The 22,755-nt window shown below is 38.4% G+C and overlaps 1 protein-coding gene across 4 annotated transcripts in view; it reads right to left on the bottom strand.

Moving 5' to 3' along the window:
• LOC118709645 (cytohesin 1 interacting protein) overlaps window positions 1-22,755 on the bottom strand; it is a 71,229-nt gene that overhangs the window by 5,172 nt on the left and 43,302 nt on the right. For 3 of the 4 annotated variants that reach the window (XM_045575329.1, XM_045575330.1, XM_036421890.2), the window contains 6 exons: window positions 16,653-16,702; window positions 16,352-16,406; window positions 12,431-12,533; window positions 12,118-12,211; window positions 8,385-8,454; window positions 1,667-1,733 (listed from right to left, as the gene is read on the bottom strand). In XM_045575329.1, coding sequence (XP_045431285.1) covers window positions 1,667-1,733; window positions 8,385-8,454; window positions 12,118-12,211; window positions 12,431-12,533; window positions 16,352-16,406; window positions 16,653-16,702 — 439 coding nt within the window. The remainder of the gene's footprint in view (window positions 1-1,666; window positions 1,734-8,384; window positions 8,455-12,117; window positions 12,212-12,430; window positions 12,534-16,351; window positions 16,407-16,652; window positions 16,703-22,755) is intronic. The other variant, XM_045575328.1, reaches the window with a different exon arrangement.

The raw sequence follows: 22,755 nt of genomic DNA, 5'->3' as shown, positions 1-22,755 counted from the left end.
TTAGTACTTCAAGAAAAACAGTAGAGCCCAGCTGGGATGGCTCAGTGGTTAAGCACTGACCTATGAACCAGGAGGTCAAGGTTCAGTTTCTGGTCAAGGGCACATGCCTAGGTTGCAGGCTCAGCTCCCAGCAAGGTGGGGGGGAATGCAGGAGGCAGCCAATCAGTGATTCTCTCTCATCATTGATATTTCTGTCTTTCTTTCCCTCTCCCTTTCTCTCTGAAATCATAAAAATATTTTTAAAAGATTAAAAAAGAAAAAGAAAAAGAGAAGCAATAGAACATTGACATTCAGAAATGGTTTCACTTTGCATTCGTTTATTATCTCTACTGCTCTCTCCTTTGTCCTTGGTTGACAATATAAAAGGAGACTGTTTATTTTTCCTTTTGATCTGCAAGGTTAAGTATGGCCAGCCCTCAGTGAGTGATTAATCATAATTCTTTTCTTTTTGCTAATACAACAGACTTTATTTCATTTTGCAATGCTTTGATTAGAGAACAATTGCTTTATAGAATTTCATTCCCTGAATATTTATTCTAGGTGAGAAAAAGTAAAAAGAACTCCTTCAACTCTCAAAAAATTTTTACAACAATGGCCTTATGAGGATTCAGTCTCCTTGATTCTTACCTAAGGATCTTGTGTCCACAAAGCCATTCCTATAGAAATCTAAGACAAATCCCATCTCTACTCCAGAATGCTCCAAAAGCGAAGGCAAAGGTTTCCCAAACCTTCGGGTCTACAGAAACCCAATAGGTAGCTAAATTCTGTACCTGTCTTGCTAGTAATCTCCAGACCCCCCAAAAATCTGTTATGATTGTTTTAAAATATTAAGTTAAATACTTAAAAAATAGAAGTAACTCATACAAACTTTTTATCAAAAACAACTTCAACGTAAAGTTAGTGCCTAATTAAAAATTAAAAGTACTTTTTTTATAAAGAAATTATAATTTTTGACAGATATCTAGGCTATAAATAGAGACTTTAGACTTGGTATTATCTGAAGGAAATATAACCTACCTTTCACACCCACTCTGCTAGTGCTTTCAATGAATTCTTTATACAGACAAGTTCTTCGGGTCACACAAGTCACATAGCAAATTGTAAATCGACAAATTTTAAACTCATTCCTTCCCTTTACAATGTACACAAAGGCAAGAATAATGATGTTACTATTATTATTATCATTCAAATTTCTGTCTTGGAGGTCATAAAGGGGAGTATCTCTGCATTAATGTTACCTATACAATATGAACAAGTGATAGGAGCTCTACACAAAGAGTGTGCTACCATTCCAGCCTCCGGAGTTTCTGGGAACTGCACAGCCCCTGAGCCATGGACGTTCTCAGGAATTTCACTCATCTGCTGAAATCAGGCCATCGTTCCTACTGCTCTTCTAACATATCCAGGTGCCTCATGAAAGCATGTGCATGCAGGTGGGTATATGCATGCTTGGATGTGCATTTGTTATGTATATGAAGGATGTGCCTTGACTTATCCCTCCTCCAAATACATAGGTCACTCCAAAGAAATACAAACTATTGTAGTATTCATTATCCATGCTACACAATTTTTTTCTTATAATGATGATAATCTTAAGCAACTTAAAGGCAGAAATGCTAAAAGGATGAAATGTTAGTGTGGTTTCTGAACAGGAAATCACATTTACCATAAAGCAGGCGCTGTTCCTGTAACTGCAGAGTTCTGAGCTCCACCCATTTCTTCTTTAAGGTTTGCTGAGAAAAAAGAAAAAAAAAGTGCTAATATTAGGAAACCCCAGTGAAATAGCAATTTACTCCTAGGTGTTGAGATTTGTGACTAATTTTTCCCCCCTTTCTTTCTGGCACTAATAACCTCCCTTGTTCATTTGAAAGATGTTTTTCTGTATAAAAGGAAGATATTGGGAAAACTACTTCCTCAAGAAATATCTGAATAGCACCAAGAAGTTGAAACCATGACATCATTTCAATAGGAACAATAAAAGCAATAGACAATAGAAACAATGACATTTGTATATTTTTACTTTAAATAAATGTCATAGGACCAGATTGCTTAGGTCTGTGTCCATGTAATATCTGTTTATACAGGGACTTATATTCTAGGCTTCTCCCACATGCAGGATGAAGCTAATAATAGAACCTAAACACTGGGATTGTCATGCAGGTTAAAGAAGTTAATAGACGTGAGATGTTAGATCTTAGTAATTGTTCAATAAATACCATCATCATTCTTTAAACCTGGCACACTGAAACTTCTTGGAAAATAAAAAGCTGTCTTTTCTACTGGACAGCTTCTTATTTTCTGCACCAAAAAGAGGAAGTCTACCTGTTCTGAAAGGCTTCCTTGGAAGGCTAAACTTAAAAGACTGCTTAGCACCCTGACTTTTTAACTCCTTCCTTCCCCTGCTGCCCAGCACCTAAGAGCAGTGGCCCAAGGTGGGAATGGAGTGGCTGATGTGATGATCAAGGTGGCAGTGGAGGCTTGGACCAGCCCAGGACTGGGCTGAGGTGATGGGAATTGAAAGCTAACCAGGCGAAAGCATTTGGCAAGACACCATCAAAGGCTCATTCTCTCTCCTCTTTGTTCTCTACCCCACCCCTTCCTTTGCCATTTGAGGGCCTCACAGCCAGCCCAGCAGGCAGACACAGCTCAGCTTTGCCTCTGGACACCTGAGAAGGGGTCCTTCACTTGACACAATCTGGGAAGGTCAGATAAAGTCTAAAACTGAAGAGAAAAAGAAGCACATTTGAAAGGGGAAGGCCTAAAGGAATGAAAATAATAAAATACAAGAATGTCATTAAATGCTTAAGGGAAAATGGCCGGTTCCTCAATTCTGGGCCTAAACAATCGCTGGGTAGGATTTTCCAATCCCTGATAACACTTAGTAGCAATCCTATGATTGCAAATATAATATTGAAAAATTCAAGCCATCAACTTCCTGTTCTTTCTGTATTATAATGTAGTCCATATGGCTCTAAGACTGCTGGGCTACCTGAATCACAGCTGTTATCTGTGTACACCTCTCATCAGTCACACCTCCGGTCAGAATTATGGAACCAAGGAGTATAGAACTAAAAAGATCTGGCCTATATGCCCACCCTCTTTCTTTTTTCTTCAGGAGGCTTATCTCCTGCAAAGTAAGAGTCTAGTAGGGGAACATGAAGCTGGCGTGACAGTCAAAACCAAATAGAGAGAAGAGGAAGTTGTATTTCTGCACCTAGATATCCAGAAATACAAAGTCAGGGCTTGCTACATCCTGGACGTTTTAAAAAATATATATAAAAGTTTTAAAATATCTAATCTGTTGATCTGGCCCAGTCACCTAAGTATGTCATCACTTAAACCAAGGAAATACCAGGGTAAAGAGCAGATACATCTCAGTGACTCAGTTTTTAGCCTATATCTAAGCTTCCCTATTTTCCTCGGAGCCTGTATCTGGTTGCTATTAGCATCACAGTTGTATATTTGCACCAATTTAATCTCTCACCATTAAAAGACAAAGCACATGGGAGATTTAACTATACCGGGCCACATTCCCTCACTATAGATATAACTATACCGGGCCACATCCCCAGGTCAGTGCCTCACATAGCAACAGCTCAATGCATATGGATTGAATGGGCATGTAAACTAGCAACTCCCTGAAACAACACTCAACTATCACAGATTAAATAGTTTGGGTTGGACATATTTCCAATGTTTTCAGTCTACATGAGACACTCATGTCAGTTAACTATTTTCATGGCACTTTACTACTTTATAGTGCTTTTGTGGATAACCTGCTATTTAATTTTCCCAACTGTCCAAATATGTCACAGATTAGAAAATAAAGGTTCGATATAGCAAAATATTTCCCAAAGACTACAAATCCAGTCAATGACAGAACTAGATTAAAAAGTAACTCCCCCCATTAGCCCATTGGATGTATCATTTTCATGTTAAACTGTGAATCATAGGTCATAAGAAAGGGAATCCCTGAAAACACAGTCTTTGATGAAACAGAATGCACCCTTACATGCTAAATGTCATCCTGTGAGGGGAAGCCAGCCTGACCCTGGTTAAAGGTCATACCCGAGAAACTTCTGGCTCAAAAGATGAACTGGAAATTTTATCATTTCAAGTTGAGAAAAGGAACAGACATACAAGAAGTAAGCAGGAATGAACCCAAAGTCCGGCTGGATGTGAAGAATCAGAAAGAGGTACTAGGAATGTGGATCTTAGGGTGATACATAGTTTAAGTACACTTAAGTGGCACAGGACAAAAACAAGTTTCCCGCCTGAGAAAAGAACCTTGGCTGAAGCTCCACCCCATGCAAAGGAGGCTGGGGAAAGGGTCCAATGGTGGCGATGGCTCAGGTAGAGCTTGCACCTAGCGGGGCAGGAACACATGAACGCAGCCTCAGGACCTAAGCCACGCCATACACTGACCCTCCAGGGAAGGCCTCCTAGCTGCCAGACCTGGCCCTGGGTTGGCAGCTTTGATATGTATCGTGGAGGCAACTGCCCAGCTATCACACTGAACAGAAGGAGAGGCCACCAGGCAAGGGAAGTAGGCAATCTGCATTTCAAAACACCCGCTGCAGTTCAGTAAAAAGGACAACAACACTGATCATCAGCATAAGGAGGCTCTCCAAGTAAAATGAAAATAGAAAGTGTCCAAAAAGGGTTTAAAATGAAGATATTGGTAATCTTCAGGGAGATAAATGATATCAATGTGCTAAGAAGAAGAAATTTGAAACAAAAAGGAACAAGAATTGATCAAAATAAAAAAGAGCTACTTGAGAACAAAAAATTAAATTTTAATAGAAAGAACACATTCTGTATGGAAAACAGACAGCATTACTGAGGCTGTTACTAAGGAATTCAAAAAGAACATTAAAAAAGTTAAATAATACAAAATATGAAAGAGCACGTAGGCAGCCTGAAAGGCAAATCAAGGGACTCAAAAATATGGAACGGAACTCCACAAGACAATCCAGGGAATGGTAAAAAAAAATAAATAAATAAAAAAATTAAAAAAAATAAAAGATAAAAAGATACGGTTGACCCTTGAACAATGTGGAACCTCCCCCCGACACACACACCTACATAGTAAAGCATCTGCATATAACTTCTGACTCCCCAAACTTAATTACTGATAGTCTACTATTGGCTGGAAGCCTTTCCAATAGGATAAATAGTTGATTAACACTTATTTTGTATGTTATATGTGTCATATACTGTATTCTTACAATAAAGTAAACTCGATAAAAAAAATGTTAGGAAAATCATAAGGAAGCGAAAATAAGTTTAGAGTATTGTATTTAAAGAAGCCATAAGTTTGCATCGCCTGACTACAAGAAGAAAAATAATCCATGTGTATTAGTAAGTGAATCCATGCAGTTCAAATCCACGTTGTTTAAGGGTCAACTATCTATTCAAAGATATCAAGCTGATAGTTTTCTAAAACTAAAGACCATTTAGATGGAAAGGGCACTCAAGTTCTAAGTTCTACACAGTTTATATTTAGAAATGAACCCAGATGCAATCACATTGAGGTGAAACTATAGATTGGTAAAGTCAAAAGAACAGCTTAAAAGCAATCAGCAAAAGATAACAAATTGGCACAAATTGAAATACTCATTTTTTTATTAAATATATTTTATTGATTTTGTACAGAGAGGAAGGGAGACATATAGAGAGTTAGAAACATCGATGAGAGAGTCATCAATCAGCTGCCTCTTGCACGCCCCCTACTGGGGATATGCCCGCAACCAAGGTACATGCCCTTGACCAGAATCGAACCCGGGACCCCTCAGTCCCCAAGCCGACGCTCTATCCATTGAGCCAATCCGGTCTCGGCTGAAATACTCATATTTTTTAAAAGACTCAAAAATCCTCTAGAAAATTACCAAGAAATAAAAAGATGAGAAAGCATAGAAAGTGGTACAAGTAAAAATGGGGACATGATCAGTTGTGATAGAAAAGAAGAAAGAAAAAAAACACGAGAATAAATTTGTATTAAAAACTTCATGCAATTATTTAAAGACTTTATTAACAAAAAGATAATTTGACAAAATTAAAACAGAAAGCCTGAGTAGTTTATAACTAATAAAGAAACTGAAACAATTTAAAAATATTTCTACCAAAAAAAAGAACTTCTAGCCCTGATGGTTCAGATAATGTTACAAATATTCTACAGAGAACAAAAATGGGACATGTTCCCTAGCTCATGCTAAGAGGCCAGTAAATGTGATACCAAAACTAAAGAAAGAACAGCTGGAGGGGCATTGGCGGTGGCGGGGGGGGGGGGGGGGGGGGGGGGGGGGGGGGCGGGCCGCGGATAGGCCATTCTATCTGAAAAGTGAAGCTACCTTCAAATATCCTTAAGAAAATGTTAGCAAATCAAATTTATAAGTTTATAAAGAATTATTATAAATTATGAATCAGATTTGGTTTGTTTTATAAATTCAAGGGTGGCTTTACATTAGAAAACCTTTAAATGTCACTCATACTGACAGATTTTTTTAAAATAAAAAAATGAAATGACCATCCTAATAAGTGCAAAAACAGGTATTTGGTAAAGTTTAATATACCATCCCTATAAAAACTACTAGCAAACTTGGTATTGAAGGGAGCCTCTTTAACCTGAAAAGTATATTCATAGAGAGCTTATTCCTGACATGAAAGAGACAAAAAATTCCCTTTAAAGTCAAAAACAAAACAAGGATCCCCACAATTATAGTTTCTATTCACCATGATATTGCAGGACCTAGTTACTAAGAAAAAGAACTGAATGTCATTCTTAACAGATAGTTATTATCTTCATAGAAAGTCCCCAAAAATCTATAGATAATTTATTAGAAATCTATAGTTTAGAAGGTGTTTGAATATAGTGACAGCATAAGAAATGTTATTTTACATATCTATACTTTAATCAAAATCAAAATATTCATTTTAAGTAAAAAAAATATAGAAACAAAACCATAAATTATAAAATGATAAATCTAACAAAGATTTATAGAATCTGTAATTTATTTCAAAAACATTTTATAATTTATTCATGCAATTATATGTTATATTTATTCTTAAGTACCTACTAATTTTTCTTTCTTAATAAATATATTTTAATATTAAAAGATTTTAACTTATTGTTATTGGTTTTTAAATCCAATAGTCTTGCCAATCTCCCTTTATTCTAATAAAATGTTTATAGATTCCCTTAGAGTTTTCTGTATAGTTATAAATTTATTTGTAGATAAAGATTTGTCCCTTTACCTCCAATTATTCAACTGTGCTTGAAATAAGAAAAGTAAAAACCATAAAGATGTCAATTGATTTTATTTATTCTATAAATGCAATTCAATTTCTATGAAAATATAAACAGAATTATTTTGCCAAAGAATTTACAAAATGATTTTAAAAATAACAGGAATAAGCAAAATAGCAAGATGTTGGCAAAGAAAACAGGTCTTGTTGATTAATTATATGTGGGGGAAGGGTGTACAACATAAAATATAAATATTGTATAGTAACTCCACCCTCAATGGAGTGAATAGTAATTAATAATAATTAATGGGCTCAATAATTTAGAAGTGCATACGTCATAAAGAAAACTAGCAAATGGCAGCTATTGCTATACAAAACCCAAGTGAGCAGACTGTCTGCAGCAAACCCTGCGATCCCTGCTCAGAGGGCAGCAGCCCTGGATGCAGAGGTCCTTGGAACCGGCTGGGGTCTACAGGGCTCTGACCCAGGTGTACATGAGTGAGGGTCTGAGCTTTATGGCCTGGCAGAACTCCTCCAGTCTCCTAAGACTTTTTAGTCCTTCAAAGAGCCATACCAGAAACTTTCACTGAACACCCTGCACTGTGCACTATCTCCTAAAAGCTTTATTTTTTCCTATTCAAAGTTGATAGTGTGCTTGCCAGTGAAGACAGATTCAAGGACAGCCAAAGGAGTGCAGGGAGATTATTTCTATGGTAAGAATGAGGCAGAATGGAAGGATGCAGAGGAAGCAAAACTTCCAGGCCCTCTGTACACAGACACACAGAACTTGGGAAAATGACAGACCGGCTTCTCCTTCTTTGTTCCCCCTCACCTACCCCATACAAAATGTAAATCAAGAGAGAAAGGTGCATTAATGAAATGCTCTTTAATTGATGTTCCTCCCTGTTGCCTTTCTGAGCCTCATAGACACACAGAAGGAGGAAGGAAATGATTTGCGCTGGTTTGTGAAATTTAATATTCCTGCGAAGCCAATTGTCTGGCTCTTGATAATTCAGCCTTTTAGACTCATCATGACATTTCATCCTCAAGGGCTATCTCAATTCCTCAAATAGATCTTCATTCTACCACTCACACATTCAAGGATGAAAAATGTTCCTCACTGTATTAAATTAAATTACCTTTAAAACTTGCAGCTTTGCTTCAAGCTCGGCTTTCTTGAGAATTGCTGTTCCATTAAGAGTCTCTATCCTGTTTTAAGAAAAAAGGGGGGGGGGGAGGAGAAGAGCATGAGTGATTCATTCAAACAAGTACCATCCTTACGAAGTACTACAATTTAAACTCAGACTCCTTAAAAGGCAACATAAACATTAAGATTCTCCTGCACTAAAAGTATCTGGACTGACTTCAAATCTAACAACATTCAGAGAAAGAAAATGGGGAAAAGCAAACAAACAAAAATAACTCCCCTGGAAAGGGTGACTGAAAGATTTTTGTTAATTTGTAAATTGTAGCTCATTTTGTAGAAGCCCCTGTATGGCAATGGTGGTTGTTTTCTACTAGGATCTATTCTTGTGGAGTCTAGCTGAATCGCCTCGAACATTTGGTGAATATTTATTGGACATCTACAATGTACCAGACTTTGGACACCACGCTAAGCATGAGGAATATAGCAATAAGAATAGCAAGCAATGAGAATAACAATAAGAATTTCAAACAGTGGCATCAACATGCTATTCCTTGAAAGGGAAAAATCTTTTCCTCACTAAGGTGTCAGGAGCTTTTATTTCTGTAAATTGTCTTAACTTTGGAACTAGAACAAAGAAAACCAGAACTACTATCAGTTAGTAACCTTCATCTGACTCTCTCATCACAAAACCTTTTAAGCTCACAACTTTAATCCTAGAATTATCTACTTAATGGTGTTATTTCTCCCTATATCTTTATTAAAATAAAAAGACTTGTTCTATCCTGAGTGATTTGATTTGTGTTGTGGGCACAAGTTAAGGCCTTTATTTTCACCATTAAGCCATCAATCTGAATAAAAGTTTTATGTCTGAGTCACAGACCTAAACATCTTTAAAGTATTGGTTCAAATTCCTTCTGATAAATAAACTGTAACTCTTTAAAGATGCAAGAATTTTTCAAGGCATCTATAATAATAAAAGAGTAATATGCTAATTAGACCGGACAGCCGGACAGCCGAACAACCTTCCGGAATGACCAGTGAACAGCGGTGGGGCAGGGAATCTGTTCCACCATGGCCAACCATGGTGAAACCCACGACCCCCTTCTGCAGAGGCAGTGGGAGAGGGGGCAGCACAGGCCTGGAGCCTCCACAGAGGCCGGACAGGGTGCTACCATAGTGTCTCAACCTCCCACAGCCCCTCCCCCAGCTGGCTTAGTTCCAGATTGCAAACCCACCCCCACCCCCCAGCACCAGTGGGTTGGGGGGGCAGGGCCAATGCCAAGAAGCAATGAGCCCAGCTTCTGGTTGAGCCACACTCCTCTCCTGACCCCTGCTCAGCCAGAAGCCAGGATCATGGCTGGTGAGCACAGCAGAGGTGACGTGAGCATCTTCCACCTCCACAGCAGGCAGGTGGTGAGGAACAAGGGGTCCTGGAATGTGAGAGCTCTGGGCTGCGAGAGGGAGTTCCATCTTAGGCCCTATTCCTGGGGTATCCTGAACTATGAGAGGGCACAGGCCAGACTGAGGAGCCCCACTCCCTCAGTGCACAAATTTTGTGCACCAGGCCTCTAGTGGTAAAATACTAGCATTAAAGGTGGAGATCAATTTTCCTCAATTTCTAATAGCATCATACCCACAATAATGAGATGATAGCAAGCCAAGACATTATTTGCTGCCTCATTAGAGCAGTCTTGATTGTGAGCAATTGTGAGGATCCCTGTGGATCTGTTCCATTGGAATTTTTAATGTCAATCTGACCTGTCCAAGCAACAGATTGTCTATGTCCAAAACCTCAGGCCTGGATTGGCTGCTCTCTTCAGTATTCGTATAGACTATCATTTTCCTGATCTCTGGCTTTCCCATTGTCTCCAGCCATTACTCCTTAGATATTTCCTGAGGCTTACACGAGGTTTAGTTAAGAACAATCTTCTGGTGCTTATAGAGCACTGAGTCCAACTCTATGGATCCTATGAGTTTGGGTGAAGAGAAGCTTGAATCTGCAAGGCAGAAACCATATAGGATCCAAGAGAAAATGCAGGCAGTTAGACTTGGTCCTGTCTCACCAGCAGGCATTTTCCAAAACTACTAGACACACCCAAACCATCCTTTGAAGTTTTAGACCACCATCACTGAAGAGAGGCCGGTGGATTTTCTATTGGCAGCTTACAATGAGCAGCTATGCTGTGACTGAAGAGAAGAGATCTCGGCATCCAGAGCAGGTGGTCAAATCCCAGCCCCGTGACTTACTAGATGGTTGATCTTAACTAAACCTCATTTCAGTCTCAGTTCACTTCACCTATAAATAGGAATAAAACTAACCTCATGAGGTGGTTGTGGAGAAGAAATGAGAAAATATAGGATCTAACATAACCAGAATAAATCCTAAACTAGCTAGCCTGGTTCATAGACCCATACTCTGCCCCCGGCCAACTCCCTGTCTTTGTTGTTAACTGCATCCAAAGAAATTTTTCCCATTGATTTTTAGAGAGGGTAGAAGGGAGGGTGGGGAAGAGGGAGATGAAGAGAGAGAGGCAGACATCAGTGTGAGAGTGACACATCCATCAGTTGCCTCTGGCATAAGCCCCAACAGGAGCCAAGAATTAAACTTGCAACCCTTGACTGGGAATCGAACCCATGACCCTTCAATACATGAGCCAATGATCTAGTAACTCCTGAGCACACTTGCCAGGGCCCAACTCCCTGCCTTCATCCCTTATTATATTCCCTCTAATTCACCAACCACCAATTACACTGTCTTTCTTTCTCTTCCTTGGACGTGCCAAGCCCATTTTGACAACTAAGAGACCTCTCTCTTCACCTTAAATGCTCTCATGAAGAATTCATATAATCATCCTTCTCTTCATTTAGGTCTTAGCTCAAAGTCCACCTCCTCAGAAAGGACCAATTTAAACACTTAAGCTAAAGTATCAGCCCTCTTACTCAATGTTCTAACCCATTCCTTATTGTACTTGCTTCATAGCAGTTATGGATAATTAAATACCAAAAATAATTTTTGGAGGTTTTTCTTATCCATCTCCTTCCATATTTCCTGAGCCTATCACAGTACTGAAAACACAGTATTTGCTCAAGAAATATCATTTTAACAAATGAGTGAATTCCATCTTTTAACTAAATACTAAAGTTTTATTAGGTCCTACAGATGGCATAGTCGAAAAAAATAAATTAAATCTCCAATAGGGAGACCAGTGTACCATTAGTAAGTTTGGAATAGTAGCAGGGGTGAGTGTGTGTGTGTGTGTGTGTGTGTGTGTGTGTGTGTGTGTAGGGTGGGAAGGGCTGTCAGACTTGGTTCTTCCTTCCAAATAGAACACTCGATGAGAAAAACTATTGGCTTGTGGTATAAGATGAAAAACTCAACCATTCAGACCTTTTATTTGTTCTAATAACAAGATTATATCAGCTATGGAAATTGGATAATTTTTTGTCAGTCCAAGGAAAATAAGTGCCAGTTTAATTGAATTTAATGTTATTTTTTAAAATGCTCTCCCTCCCACTTGGATGTTTGGGCTATCAAACATGTTCAAGTTTGAAGAAACCTTGAAAAACAAAAGGAACTGATAAAAACGGCTGTACCCAGTTCCAAAGCTATGGTGCACTGCCTCCCTTCTTATGAACCTGAACAATAAGTCTATTCATTCACTTAACAGGCATTATGAGAGAATGTAGCATTTCTGAAGCCCCATGAGAAGCAGATGGATAGTTACGTTAGCACGTTTCCTGACGATCTGATCAGGTCAACAACTTGCTTGTGGGTAAAGCCTTCGGTGCCCACACCATTGATATTTGCAAGGACATCACCTGGGAGATGCCAAGAAAAAAAAAAAAAAAAGAGTGTTAATGTGGTGGATTAAATAATCCTTCCTGACATGCAAACAAAGAAAAACAAGCAAGCCTCAAACCTTAGCAACATAAAAGCACTAAGAAAATCCAAGGCAACAGTACTGTCCTGACCTTCACTACCAGTTTTCTCTTCTTGCTATTTAAATAATTCTCAACATGAGCAAAGTTGTAACTTACCGGTTTGCAGGCCTGCACAGTGCGCTGGGCTGCCCTCCTGGATTTTGCAGATCAGAGTGCACTGCTCTGAGGCGCAGGTGTTCTGGTTCTGGAGCCTGTAAGTCTGCAAAAATTCAAGTGAGACATAATTACTACTCCAAAAACTCAACGTCTGTTTGTCAAAAAATAAAATGGTGTCAGATGTCTTAAGTGGTATAATGGTAAATGCAAAGAACAATTTGAAAAGGCTTTCCTGAATATAAATTGAATCAAATATACCAATTGTGTAATCCTCCCAGATAATCTTCAACCAACCCCATTCATTAAAAAAATAAATAAATAAAATAAAAATAAATTAATTAATTTAATTTAATTTAAAAGAAAAAGTCTGCCTAGAGAAAAAAAAGTGGGATTAAACTGGCTCAAGCTTTAATATTTTCAGGCCTAAGAGACCACCTAATGCTATCATTATGGCATATTTCTTGAGGAAAATTAAGTTTCTCATTTCCCAAATGGGATTTTTAAAAATGGTGGCCAAGAGCAAAGAGAAAGATCCATAAAAATCTCCCATGCTAAAATACTCCATACCGATACAGGAGTCAACAAAACAGTCCATGTCCAACAATGGAAATATGCCAACAATAGTTCTTTTACTGTAGGGTTCTGCAAATAATGACAATCTGCCCTGCATTAATTCAAAAGTACTATAATTAACTCAACCACTTTCATTTCTGAGCACTTGCTGGTACACCTGTCTTGAATAATCACTGGTTCATTAGTCACCCAACCAAATTAGAAAAAGTTATGCTTCACATCTTGCTCAAAATTTGGCAAGAGCAGTTTGTTTTTGTTTTTCAGATTGTACCTTGAGCACTGGATACATGTTTGCTAGATGACTTATAGGCCAACACACGTAAGTTATGAAGTCTAGTTCCATTTATTTATTTATTTTTAGACTCAAAATCACCATTCTGATTCCTAAAATTAAACCACATTCCAGAACTGCCTTCTTATGAAGGAATTAATGTCTGATGAGTATTCCTTCTTATTTTTAATATGTTTTTATTTGTTTTTTTAAGAAGAGAGGAAGGGAAAAGAATAGAGAGATAGAAACAACAATTGACTATTTCCTGCATACCCCTTACAGGGGATCAAGCCTGCAACCCAGGCACATGCCCTGAGTGGGAATCTAACCAGTGACCTCTGGTTCCTGGGTTGACACTAAACCACTGAGCCACACCAGCTGGACCCTTCTCATTTACAAAAATATATGATGTTGTTTTTATTAATTTTAAAAAGAGAGGAATGGAGAGGAAGAAAGGGAGAAACATTGATGTGAGAGAGAAACATCAACTGATTGTCTCCCATATGCATCTCTACCTGGGATCAAACCTGCAACTGTGTATGTGCCCTGACTGGGAATCAAACCTTTCAGTGCAGGGAACAATGCTTAACCAACTGAGTCGCATTGGCCATGGCTCATTCCTTCTTATTTTATAGACTCAGGAGCTCTAGAACGAGAAAATAGTCATGTGCAGGCAACTTGTAGAAATTTGACTTTGTTAAAATGTAAGGTTCTATTCACTCAAGAAGGCATTAGAATTCCCATAACTTAAGGTAAAAGAGACCTTTAGAGGTCATCTCTGTAAGAGACCCTTTAACAGTTTTTCTGCCAGGAAGTCTTGCCACAGCCAGACCTTTCCAGCCCAGACCTTTCTGGTATAAGAACCATAGACACTCCATTTGGAAACCACTGTTATACCAACTCTGTTAGCAGTGAGAATATGCCCTCCAGATCCAGGGATCAAAGTGAGTGCAGTGAAGGAGAAATGTTTGCCAACTGATGTAAAAATTGTGGGTTAGAGATAGGGAAGAAAAGGCAGAGGTCCCAAAGTTATTGGAAGAAATAACTGTTGAATCTCTCTCTCTCTCTCTCTCTCTCTCTCTCTCTCTCTCTCTCTCTCTCTCTCTCTCTCTCTCTCTCCCAATCTTTAGAGACACAAAAGTCACATTGCCCTTTCTCATACCCAATGACCTTCATTCTAACACTTGTCATTTGCTGATCTTCTGCCGGTACAAATACATTACTAAGTATTTTGTATGCGTTACTTCATTTGAAATTCCTAAAACCCCCATAAGGCAGGTGTACCTGAATCTAAACTCTATGTTCCTATCACACTCTATGATTCTCATTAGCAGCATGTGAGTAGCAACCATGGAAAACCAGAGAGGACAATGAAGTTGTTCTCTTCTAACCACCCCTTCCCTTCGTAGACCAGGACCCACATAGGTGTTAACATTATGAGCACATGAGGTTCTGTCCGGTCTTCACAAAGTTCCCACAGCATTTCCTCTATTCAATGAATATGCAAATCCTGCAAGTACTAGAGAAGAGAGACGACATGGAGATGGTAATGGAAAGCATATACACCCAAAAAGAATGTGCAGAGGAGCGGGTTCCTGCAGTACTGAGATGACACATAGGTGCTCCGGTTCAGAAGTGAAGCCATTAGCTTATGTAGAGCTACAAAGGTTCATGGTGCTGTAGCCTGTGGTCTACTAATGACGCTTGCTCCACATAGAATGTGTGTTTATGGCATGGGGGACACACATGGGGCCAGTGACATATCATAGAAGCATGACAAAAATTTTCTATTTGTCACTTTAAATAAGGGTACATGAGTAGCCACTGGTCCTGCTTTCAGTAGCAATGGCTGCACATCCTTGTGCATAATTCTCATTTAAAAATAAGCAATCATAAAACATACATTCTCTGCAATATAACAGGAGTTGCTTTGTGTGAATGGGGAGAAAGCATACGACTGCTTTTAGAAGCATAGTACTAATGGACGAATTATAGATTTCCCCAAGTTTTAAAATAGAAGAGGGCAGAACGCAGAAGGTATCTTCTGTTCTCCTACAGCCTCTTCATGTTCATTAAAGACAGAGCTCCGTTTTGTTTCTTTATCCATAAAGCATGCTTTACTTAGCAGCTTCCTGTTCCTTATCTTAAAATACACACTGACTTTCCAATTGTGGAAAGTCACCAACGTTCTCTGAAAGCAGCACCAAAGCTAAGACCTAAAAGATGATGTGCATTATAAGAATGTGATTGTGCAAATGCATCTAAAAGAACCACAAAAGTATAATGGAAAAAACACACAATGAATACTTAAGTTACTACTGTACTTAATTGCATTAGACTTCATTTGCCCTAACTCATTGTCTTTACAAATATGGCCATTTAAAAAGCAGGCAACAAATAAGAATTAAAGTTTTTAGGCTATTACATAGAAACCTATAAACTTAAAAATTTCTCAGAGTATGAAGCACTACACAAACAGAGCAATGTTTTTAAGTATTTCAAATAATTATACAGTGTCATCATTAATATAAAAGGACAAATTTGTCATAAAATAATTTTTTTCAAAATGTAGTAGGAGTTATATATGCATGCTGTCTACATGTACAAGTATATATGTTTTCAAGTATTTCTTAAGAATCAAAGTATAGATTTAAAATCTGACATGTAGTATAACAATCATTATGCAAACACGGCAGACATGCAAATATTCAAAATACACATCTATGAAGAGTTGTTCACTCTCCTATTTAAGACCTGCCATGGAACATATGTAATACTTTCAACAATAAGGATAAAATAAAAAGATCTGGTTGAGCATTTCTGCTCAGCCTCAGACTTTCATGGAGACTGAAGCAACTAAGAACAAGGAGTTGAGCAAGTCTCAGGGGTTTTAGTTTATGTGTTTCAATGTTTTCTTTCCTAGATGGTACCAAAGACACTAAGAACTGCCAAAATAACCACACACTGAATAAAAATCACAGTCTCCCATCATCCTCTAACCCTTACTTCATTCTTTCTTTGCAAATATCATGACACTACTGGAGCCACTGTCTATGAAAAGTTTGAAAACTGCCCACCTGAATTTCAAATCCAAAGGTTCCATTATCCTGCTTCTCCACAGTAACAAGCTTTCTGTAATAAAATATATAAAAAGTTTTAAAAAACAATGCACAAAGAGCAAAGTATCATATTTGTCACATACTTATTGAAAATAAAAAACAGCCACAATTTAAAATAGCTGACATTTATGTAAATTGTAGTATTGTAAGTGTGTGTGTGTGTGTGTGTGTGTGTGTGTGTGTGTGTGTAAATAAGTCTGGAGAGCTGTGTCCCTAAATATGTTGGTGAGAAACCAAAACAATAAATGAATATCTTTACCTTTGAGACCAGGCAAAGTCACCCAATGAACTTGATCTCATCAAAGCGAGCTGAAAAATACAAGCACATCATTACCAAAAGCTCCTTAAGACAGATCTGTAAATGTTCTAAGTCACAAAGAACTTTGTTCTTTATCACCTTCTTTGGCTCAGCTCAAAGAAGGTAAAGGCAGTAATTTCCATTCTTTAGTGGTAGTAAAGGAAAGCTGGCAAAGCATTCTGTTTAAAAGATTAAAAAAAGCTCTGATAATAATACGCTGTGGCAAGAGTCAGTGTAATGTGGCAACACTCCAAAGCTTCCCAAAAGAACTTCATATCTAATCTGTATTAAAAATAGACTGAGAGATTAACCATAGCAATTTATAATCACATTGAAATCCAAAGAAAAATAACACCCGGGAATGACATGCAAAGCCCAAATACTTAATAGTTTTTTGGAGATTCTAATGAAATGACTGCGTTTATAGTTACTTTAAAATGTTCTTTTTAAAAGCAGGTTAAAGTATTTTCTAAAGAACCGATTCATATGCAGAAATACAAACCAAGTAAAGCCAAACACACAAAACCTCAATTCTGTTTATGATTTATTTTTTGTAATAGTTTTGGAAGAGTGCGGTGAGATTTCCAGCCAAAGGAGAAAAAAGGAACCCTGGGATGCTATAAATGGCATAAAGAATATCACCTTTACTTTATGTTTTGGAAGGAGATCATATACGCATAAAATTCCAAAATACTGTCAACCATTGTAACTGAGGAAAAGCTAATAAAAGGTGGCATCTAGTTTTTCTAAGTGATCAAGTGAGTTTCTGTGTGTATTTTGTTCATTTGTTGAGGAACTAACAAATGCTAATTAGCCTTTTTTCAAGTGTTGGTCTGGGGCCCTAAACAAAAACACTCATGCTCCAAGCTTACCCATGATGCTTAACTGTCAACTTAACATAAACTTTCAGGAGATCAATACATAGTGAGTCTACACAAATACAAATAAAATAGAGGATAAAAACTGGAAGGAGAAAAACGCATAGAAGGAATTAATGCACAAAATAAATCCTCTTTAAGGCATTTCTGAGGAGAGAAGCCCACAGCCCTGTAAGGAATTGGAATTACGTAGTAGTTCCGGGTGCCAACATTCTGACACATTTTCTGGAAGGCTCGGTGTTAGGGCAGAATTTGGTTGTTGGTCAGTAAAGTTAATGTAATGGAGCGCTGGTGTATTCCCACCAAGTTGATGTAAATTAACTACATTTTTCTTTTGTGTCAGTTCAAGACCTCAAATCATTTATGTCATCCTGCAGTAGCAATAGGAAGGCTCAGACCCAAAAAGATTGTCTTGAGTTGCTGCAAAGTATTTATTTTCAATTTATAAGTATAAGGACTGACTGTGGAAGAGCTACAACAATGTGCATGGTTCATCTCAGCCTAATTTTGTCCTGGGAAATATCAACAACAAGAGTGGGGACCATTAAGCTGCGTAGTAGGCTAACTGCTGGTGGAAGAGAGTAGGAAACGATACTCCCAAGCATGCTCAATCTTCACCTTGTTATTCTCATTTTCTTAATCTGCTTTTACTATTTGCATCTCATTGGCTTTTATCCTTACTTGAAATTATAAATTACTTAGATAGGTCATATCTATGTCATCTATAACCATAACCAGGGTTTATATTTAAAAATACGACTCTTGCTATTATTTAGCAGATTAGTCATAGCATTGATAGGAACCTCAAGATTTCATCTGGTCCACCCTCAACCTACCTTCTAAATAAATTTTAAAAAAAAATCATTCTAGATAGATCAAATTTAAGATTTTTTTTTTAAATCCACATGACAACTCCAAGACCTAAAGAAGAGGGATCATAAACTCAACCCCAGGCATCATTATATCGGTGGCTAGCGAGGGGTTAAAGAACTTTGGTTACTCAGCAGTCTTAATTGAATTGCCAAATTGCTAAACCTAGCATTCTCATGTTAGATGATGTGTAATAAGAGAAGGAAATCTCCCCGCCTTTCTCTTGCTACCCTTTCTATCTAGCTAATTGACTTATTGAAAATGAAAATTAGAGGCAAAGCGGGTACTCAATTCTTGTGGACTGCCTGATTCGGGTTATCAATGACACACCCAAAAGTCAGACTAAACCAAATTATAAATTAGTTTCCACTCTGGGTTGCCAAGGAGCCTGTTTTAGAGACCTAACCTTTAAATAAGGAAAACAATTTAAATAAAATAGACACCATCTAATTCCCTGACACGTGCCACTTCTTGATACAGAGACTGCTTGCTTTTGATCTGGGCTGTCAGAAACAGGTGATTTGGAAAGGAATGTTCTCAGGGTTCAAACTTGCTCTCACACAAAACTTCCTGCCTAAGTGCAAAGAAGTCTGCCTGAGGTCTTATCAGAGGCCTGACACTTGGGAAAATGTTTTCCCTGCAGCCCTTTCCCCAACGGGAGCGGCCCTGCTCTGGGACCTCACTGAGGAGTCTCTACTCCCAGCCTGCCCTCCGGAGTCTCTTCTCAGGGCGGTAGCGACGGTACGAAAACTCATGAATGAGGCACTGGTGTGTAATGAACAGCATATGCTGGCAACAGCTGTCTTTTATTACACATTATCTAATATGAGAACGCTAGGTTTAGCAATTTGGCAATTCAATTGAGACTGCCGCGTACACACAGGTCTTTAACTCCTTGCTAGCCGCTAATGTAGAGATGCTGGGGTTCGATTTATGATCCCTCTTCTCTTGATTTTAGTCAGATGACTTAAAAATCAGGCATTAACATTCGAGGTATAATTTTCCTGCTACGCAATGATTTACAATGTCCCTTGTTAGTGGGAAACCAGGACCAAAATGCTTCAGCTGTCAGCTTGCAAAGGAGGGGATGACCTGTAGCTCAGTCAGATAGCCTGCCAGGCTCAGAGGAGCTCAAAGGTCAATACTGTAGCCACTCCTGCTGTTAAGTAACAGAGTGCTAACTTCCTGGTCCCCACTTTGTGTGCTCACTTCCTGAAAGTGTTGAGGGAGGAGAGAGAGGGGAGGCAGTCATTCATAGGTGAGGAGTGTTTTTGTTCGTTTGTTTGTCTGTTTCCAAAGTTCCAAATCATGTGATCTGCGCCCTTTCCTGTCCCCTGCCTCCCTCTCCCCAGTTCTTCCCTGAATACAGCTTGCTTGCTTTTTACTTTGAAAGCAGGATTCTTGGGATGCCAAGGCTGAGCAGATGACTCTAAGATACATGGAAATAAAGGCATTGAACTCGCTTGATTAGTAAGTGCCCTGAAGGAACCCAAAGCGGGTTGCAGCTCCTCAGGGAAGTCTCATGGTGAGCTCAACAACCCCTTTCCTCAAGAAGAACTGTTGGAACTTGACTCCCAGCATGCAACAGTACGGATCAGAGAAGACTTTCCCAATTCTTTTGTGGTGAAATTAACAGTTTTCTACCTAAAATGATTCATTCAATGAGCAAAATACCTTCTAGTTAGGAGAAGCACTTGGGAGTGTTGGTAACAGATGGGTGTGCAGCCACAAATAATGCAAAAGCTCCTCACGGGCAGGACCCATCCCAGAAATACACGCCTTACAGAATTGAGCACAATATTCCACATGTGAAGTTTTCAGTAAAATTACCCTTCCGGAAGTTGTCTGTTTAGTAATACAATTGGCCCTGAACAACATGAGTTTGAACTGTGCAGGCCCATTCTATGTGGATTTTAAAAATAAATAGTGTAAATGTATTTTCCCTTCCTTATGATTTTTTAAATATTTTCTCTTCTCTTGCTTACTTTAGTATAAGAATACAGTATGTAATACATATAACTTACAACAAAAGATATGTTAATCAACTCTTTATGCTCTCAGTAAGGCTTCTTATCAATAGTACGCCCTTTAATAATTAAGGTTTTGGGGAATCAAAATTTATACAGGGATATTCAACTGTTAGCACCCTTAGACTCCACGTGTTCAAAGGTCAACTGTAATTGGATAACCAAGAGAAAACCAGGCCAAGAGGTTCAGTCTGTGCACCACTAGTGCATATTCCAGCTTCTTACATGTCAGGCCCCTAGCCTCACTACACCATTTGGTAAAAACTGTTTTCGAGGAGCAACCCTAGTCCTTGGGCATTCCAATATGTCTAAAGACTTTCCTTGTGGTCCCCAGTCTCCTTCCTACAGTGTTTTCCATTGTAGATATTTTCCCCCTAACACTGTGTTCAGAAATAGAAATAACTGCACTGGGGTGTCTGTCAGCTCCTACAAATACAGACAGGTATTGAGATAAATACGCACACACGGAAATCTATTTTTAAGCAATTCTGAGTGTAAACACCCTAATGATTCTGAAGATGCATCTGAAACTACAGGCTAACCAGGTACCGCTTTGCAGAAACCAAAGCCAACAATAATGAGAAGTGTGAATTGTTGACGTCAGCCCTGAGAGGGTTGAAAATAACAGTGGCCAGAGAAACACCTGCTCTTGTGGTGGCCTTCTGGAGATCTTGTTGCCTGCAATCCAGTCAGAGCCAACATTATTCTCTAAAAGCCAGTCCAAGGAAATGGACCTCCTCCTGGAAAAGTGCATAATGTCAGGATGAACTTGCAACAAGTCTCACTGATTAGTTGAATAGAATCAAAAGTATCATGTACAAGAGTTTTGTCTTGCTTTTTTTTAATAAAGTAATTCTCATAACACTAAGAAAAAGCTATTTGACTAGGAGAAAGGACCATGAGAAAGGGGAGAAGAAAAGACCTACAAAAGATGAGAACATACCAGCAAATTATTTGTGTTAGAATAAATGTGTACGTATATGTGTTATACACATGTGAACATATACACATACTTGTGTGCATCCCATATGCTTACATCCCTCTCTTCTTTCAATAACCTCCTACTGATTGCCTTTTCTTAAGTTCATGCTATCTTCCCTCAGGCTTAAAATCCAGAGGTCCCTCTTCCATCTTCATTGCCTTTGGTATTCAAAATTTTGCATCTCTTCTCCATTCCCTCCATTTCCTCTTTCTCAATGAGTGTAAGAGTTGCTCCCTCACCACTAGTTTCTACCCATTTATCCACAGACCATATTTCCAGAATAAGATTCCTAAGTCCTTTTACTGCTCAAACACACTCAATGGCTCCCTGTGCTGCTCAAATGGGTGCTGCCTCAGGGGAAGTGTCCAAGTGTTTTGCAAAGCAGCCCATCTCTGAGGTCTCCCCTCACCTCCCACACAGACACTGGGTCCTCCTGACCCAATAATGTGTCCTTACCTAAACATCCCCTGAAGACCCAAGATCTGTGCTTCAGCATTAAAAATCCCTTGTTCTGGAATACCAATATCTGGAATCTCTCTCCTTCAGAGTTGTATTAAAAAACACATAGTATTTGGATTCAAGCATTTATGCTGTTTATTTTGTAAACACCTACTCATTCTCCTGCTTCATTGTAAACCCAATAAGGACAGGAAACATGTTCTCCTATACTGCTCTTTTTTGAAAACTAAATAAAGATTAGGGTACTTCCAATAGTTGCTTTTTTTCATACAGGTAGTAAATTGATGGACGTGCTCATCATTATGTTAAATTTAACATCATAAAAACACTTTTGCATTGAAAAGATTGATAATCTAAACCATGGCAAACGATGCCCTCATCTTCATTGTGAAAAATCCCAAGGTATCAGCTACATACATCACTGAGAAAAGATCATGACTCCCATCATGTTCTACTAATTCTAAAATTAAAAGGTTTATGTGGAGCACATCATACATTTGCAACATTAAGGGCATTTATGCTCTAAAGCAATTGTAAGTATTTTTTGCACAACTCATATCTAAATTCAGATGTGTACTTGGTGTATTATAGCAGGTTAAATAACTGAAGAGGTGTTATGGTTTTAATTTTTTTTAATTGGAGGTAAAAAATATAAAAAATGTTTACTATAAATCCAGTTAAACATGAGTTTTTTTCCTAATGTGTTTCCCTCTCTGGGGAAATATTTTGCAGTAAAAATAAAAGTAATAACATAATTATTGAGCATATACTGCATTTCAGTCTCAGTGTTAAGCACTGCATATTTCTCACTTCAGCAGCTGAAGAATTCCATAGGGTGGTTCTATTAT

The sequence above is a fragment of the Pipistrellus kuhlii genome, unplaced genomic scaffold (genome assembly GCF_014108245.1).
Source record: "Pipistrellus kuhlii isolate mPipKuh1 unplaced genomic scaffold, mPipKuh1.p scaffold_m20_p_7, whole genome shotgun sequence".
Taxonomy (NCBI): Eukaryota; Metazoa; Chordata; class Mammalia; order Chiroptera; family Vespertilionidae; genus Pipistrellus; species Pipistrellus kuhlii.
This window is presented reverse-complemented; position numbering and strand designations above follow the sequence as displayed.